We start from the raw sequence: 4,737 nt of genomic DNA, 5'->3' as shown, positions 1-4,737 counted from the left end.
CCCACCGGCCCCCGCGAGCTGGCTGAGCACGAGTGACCACGGGCGGGGCCGGGCGGGCGCTCGGACTGACCGCAGGGACGAGGCCCGTCCCAGGCCCCGGCCGCCCAGCTTCCCCAGTAGGCGGGAACAAGACTTGTGTCCCGGAGCTTTTGCAAGACTTGTGCTCCAGACGCCGCGATTTTGCCTTCGGTTCCCAGCCAAGTCCGAGGCCGGGCTCCGGAGCTTCCCTGCGCCACCTAGTGGATTCGCGAGAGGGTGCCGCGGGCGCCCGCACTCCGCCCCCCGCTGCGGGCATGAGCAGCGCAGGAACCGAAGACTCCAGGGGCCGGGGACTGCAGGGGCCGTTCCTGGGAGCGGAAAGCAGTCCGCGGGAGCACCCCATCCTGGGACTGCGCAGGGCCCCCAAGACTTGACGCAGCCCTCCACACTTTTGGAGGTGGGGGGCTTCTGGACAGATGGGTGTCCCCGGGCGCCCCTCCACTCTTTCTCTCTTTTTTGGGGGGAGAAACCTCGGAATTTCTATGAGACCCCCCCCAGGGAGGGGGTCAGTTGTGCCCCCGTCCTTCCCTCTGCCACATCTCAGTCCCTGTTGGAATAAAAAAGAACAAAACCCCAAAACTGGGGATACCGGTTCCCATTTCCTGGGGGTGAGGCCATTGGAGGCTTGCAGCCCTGGGGAGTCTGTTGAGAACCACAGCCTGGGTGGTCACTTACACGCTCTCCACCCTCGGCCCTGCCCACAGCCAGCAGGTCAACGCAGGTCCCAGCAGCTGGCCCCTCTTCACTGACCTTCTCTCAGGACAGAGGGAGGCTGCAACGGAGACCCTGAGACAGATGGAGAGAGATACAGGGATCTGGAGAGGCGGAGACACCGGAAACGGAGACACAGAAAGACAGAAAACAGATGGGGCTGGGGGAGGGGAGGGCCAGTGGGCTGTTCAGTGTGGAGGTGCCTGGGATGGCGCCTTTGGTGGCGAATGTGTGCCTGGGCCAGGGAGATTCGGCGACTTTGTGATTGAATGTGTGTACATCACGAGGCCATCTTCAGCTGTCTGGGGCTGACCCTGTGTTTCTGCTGAAACTGTACCTTCCCAGCCCCCGAAAGACGAAGTGAGGAATCCCAGTGGGGAAGGGGAGATGAAGGGGGGGAGAGGTTGCAGGGCTGGTTGAACAGGGAGAAGGGTGGGTCTGCCTTTTGTCCCCGCCCTCCTCCGCCCCGCTGGAGGATTCTGTGGAAACTGCAGCTGAGAAAGGACGAGTGAAGGTCACACCGCGAGAGCCAAAACGAGGCCGAGTGGAAAGGGGAGAGATGGAAGGGTGGGGAGGGAGAAAGAGATGGCGTGGGGGCGGGGCAGAGACAGAGGAGAAGAGACAGAGATGGGGAGAGTCAATGAGGGGGGCAGAGTGAGAGAGTTCTGTGGAGAGAGTTACGGGCAAAGAAGGAGAGATACTGGGAGGAGGTGAGAGAAGGGTGCGAGGCAGAGATGGAGCAGGGAGGGTAAGAGACACGGGGGGTTGGGGTGAGGGTCAGGAAGCCATAGAAAACTAAATGGGGATCCGAGGGAACCGGAGCGGTGAGGAAAGCCAGACGGAGAGGGTCCCTGAGTGGGAAGGGGAGGGGCTGGGTCCGCCCCTCGAGCCGCGGCCTGGAGCTCGGGAGCTGTCCGTTCAGCACCAGGCCGGGCTGGCCTAGCGCGCAGCAGCGCCCCGTCTCCCCTCCAGGGCCTGCCTACCTTCCGCAGTCCCTGCGGAGGCGGGCCACACCCCCGAGAGTTGCTTCACACAGCGCCCCCAGTCTCCACCCGGCCCCTTCAGTATCTCGGACATTTGCTGCTTGTGTGCCCCTCAGGGATAGGTGCGGGGCCAGCACCAGCGTTTCTCTGTTGTTTCCACGTCTCTTTTACAGACTCTAATCAATGTCTCTGCCCTCGGGCCAGATTCTGTTTGTCTAGTTGACTAGAATACGATTGCAGACATTTCTGGTCTCTTCCTTTCTCTGTCCCAATACCAGGAAACTGAGCTCCCCTGGGGTCTCTCCCCGTTTCTGAGTCCCCCTCTCCCACCAAGTTTCTGCTCTGAGTTGCTCCCCAGTCTTTATCTTGGACTCTCCCTAGTTTGTCAAACCTGTCTCTGCCTGGCTGTTTAGGTCCCTGTGTCTCTGTATCACCTTCAGTGAGTAGTTCTGTTGCTCTGTCTCCATCTGTTTTTCCATTTCCGTCTTTGCCAGTCTTTGTCTTTTTCAGTCTGTCTGTATCTGTCTTTGGTTCTGGATTCTGTTTCTCCTCTTATGTCTCTCCTTCCATCTCTCACTCCTAGCTCTGTCCCCTTTATTCCTGTGACCTTCCTAAGTCTTCCCCCCACCCCCACTTATGCAGAGCCTCGAGCTGGGAGCACGATGCACAGTCATCAGTCTCACCAGCCTCGTGTGTGGGGAGGTAGTGCATTAGGAGGACATGATCCTGTCTGGGGTGGGATGTGGGGGGCCCAAGGCCTCCTCCAGCCCAGCTGGAGAGCAGGAAGAGAGGAAGCTAGAATCTCCTGAGATTCAGACCTCCCCCACTTCCCCAGGCTTCTCTGTCTCCCCAGTCCCATCCTCATGGTCCAGGCCCATAACTCCAGGCCAAAGTGTCTGAAGAGGGAAGAGATGATATGTTGACAAGCTCTCCCTCCGCTGGGAAGGGGGCAGAGTTGGGAGGGGTGGCTGGGGGCAATGAATCTGGGGTAAAAGATATGTCTCCTCCCCCTTTCCCAGTCTCCGTGGCAACAGTCCTGTCTGCAGGCCCAGCCTCCTTGCTGCAGAGTCAGCCTTTCTGTTACCATGGCAACAAGGGACAGTGGGAGGGATGGGGACTGGGTGCTGGGGGATGCCTCCCTCCCTCCTTCTACTCTCTGTCACTGTCCATGTCCATCTCCCTGTGGCCTTGAATCTCCGTCTCTTTCTGTCTCTGTCTCTGTTTCTGTGCCTCACTCTGGCCTTCAGCCTTCCACACATTTCCCTGACTAGGTCCTTAACCTTCATCCACTCACCCCCCTACACCATGCTCATTCCCTGTTCCTTGCCTGTGTCCCCCATACCTTCACTTCCACATGTGGAGAGGATACCCACATTCTGAGAAAGCTACAGGGTCAATCTCTCCCTCTCTCTCTCCCCGCTCCATTCTACCACCCCCAGGGAGAGTCTGGGGTGTTCCTCACAGGGCAAAGTGGCATTGGGGTGAGGGTGAGGGGCTCTGGCTCCTCAGGCTCCAGTGGGATGGTTGATGGAGTGCTATGTGCAGGTGGCAGGCCTGGGTGTGGGTGCCAGCTGTGCATCTGTGTGTGTGCACACACATACTGTTTTTTGTGGGGGTGTGATGCATGGGTGGGAGTGTTGGGCTGTGTTTAGAGGTGCAACAAAGATATAAGTGAAAGTGCTGCAATATGTGATGTGTGTATGTGTGGGAGGTGTGTGTGCACCTTTTTGTCTGTCATTCACAGCTAGCAACGATTTGGCGGTTTTGCACTGTGGGCCTTTGCTCATGCCCAGACACCCTGCAAAGCAGCATGTGTGATGATGTGTGTGATGTTGTGTGACCATGCAATGGTGTCCACAAAGGCTCATGTTGTGTTTCTGGAGGCAGTGTGAGGCCTGTGCATGTGCGACAGTGCTGAGTGAAGGTGTGTGGTGTTCATGGTTGCACAGTTACTGTGTGAGATGGTACAGGGTTAGGTGTGGTGGAGTCTGGGATGTAGTGTTCTGAGGTGTGTTAGTCTACATGACTGTGATTGTGTTTCTTTTGTGGTGTGATGGGTATGTGCTGTCTGTGCGTTTCATTCCTACATATTCCTCTGGGATTGCATGATGGGGTCGTGTTGTGTGTATGAGGGCACAAACTGGTGTGTGATGGAAAGTGATTGTCGTCCTGTGGTGGTGTGTGTGTGTGTCCCAGGAGATGATCATGTAACTGCGATGCTGGGCAGTGCAGTCCTCTGGCTATGCTGTGTCTCCTGTGTAACCTGTGTGGTTGTGTCTCATTGGATAGCTCAGCCATTGGGGGGGCACACACTGAGGGGTGTCTCAGGGCTTCTCTCCCCCATAGCATCCCTCCTCAACTTGAGGGTCTTCTTTGCTCTCCTGTGTTCCCCTCCTGCAGCACCCTCCTTCTAACCGGCACTCCACACAGTCCCCAGGGGCCCTCCCGGCACACTTAGGAGGGGGGTTGCTCTGGGCTCTCTGCCTTGTTGCGGCGGTTCACTGGGCTTCCCCCTACCCGGTGTCCACCTCCCCCTCTGCACGCCCCCCTCCTGGTGGCACGCCCCCACAATGAGGGGATTCCGGGGCTCTCCTTCCCTCAGCACCCTCTCCTTAGAGGCCCCACCCCATATCGAGGCGGTCTCCAGCTCCCCCGTTGCGGGGGTCTCCGGGATCCGCCCCCGCAGCGCTCCCCCTTCTCAGCGGCGCCGCCACTCTGCGGAGACCAGGGAGGAGGACAGCTGCAGTGCCGGGGGCGGGGCGCGGGCAGTCGTCAGCGCACCGACGTCCCTGATTGGCCAGCGCCGCCCCCCCCGCGGGCGCGGGCATATGAGGAGGCGGAGGCGGCGGCCGCCGCAGCCTCTGTGCGGTGGGACTGACCGACCGACGGACGCACGCCCGGACCTAGGCGCGGGCGCTGCAGAGGCCCCCAGCCCGAGCCCCTCTCTCTCCCCCCCCGACCGTATCTCTCTCTTACTTCCTCCGCCCTCCCTCCCTTCCTTCCA

General features: G+C 59.6%; 1 protein-coding gene across 1 annotated transcript in view; it reads left to right on the top strand.

Annotated features, from left to right (window-relative positions):
* The window catches only part of GRIK5 (glutamate receptor, ionotropic, kainate 5), a 56,203-nt gene extending 55,790 nt beyond the window's left edge, over positions 1–413 (top strand). Inside the window, exon 21 of the mRNA XM_008567256.1 lies at positions 121–413. Coding sequence (XP_008565478.1) covers positions 121–413 — 293 coding nt within the window. The remainder of the gene's footprint in view (positions 1–120) is intronic.
* Positions 414–4,737: the final 4,324 nt, after the last annotated feature.

Source organism: Galeopterus variegatus, unplaced genomic scaffold (assembly GCF_000696425.1).
Source record: "Galeopterus variegatus unplaced genomic scaffold, G_variegatus-3.0.2 Scaffold306, whole genome shotgun sequence".
NCBI lineage: Eukaryota > Metazoa > Chordata > Mammalia > Dermoptera > Cynocephalidae > Galeopterus > Galeopterus variegatus.
This window is presented reverse-complemented; position numbering and strand designations above follow the sequence as displayed.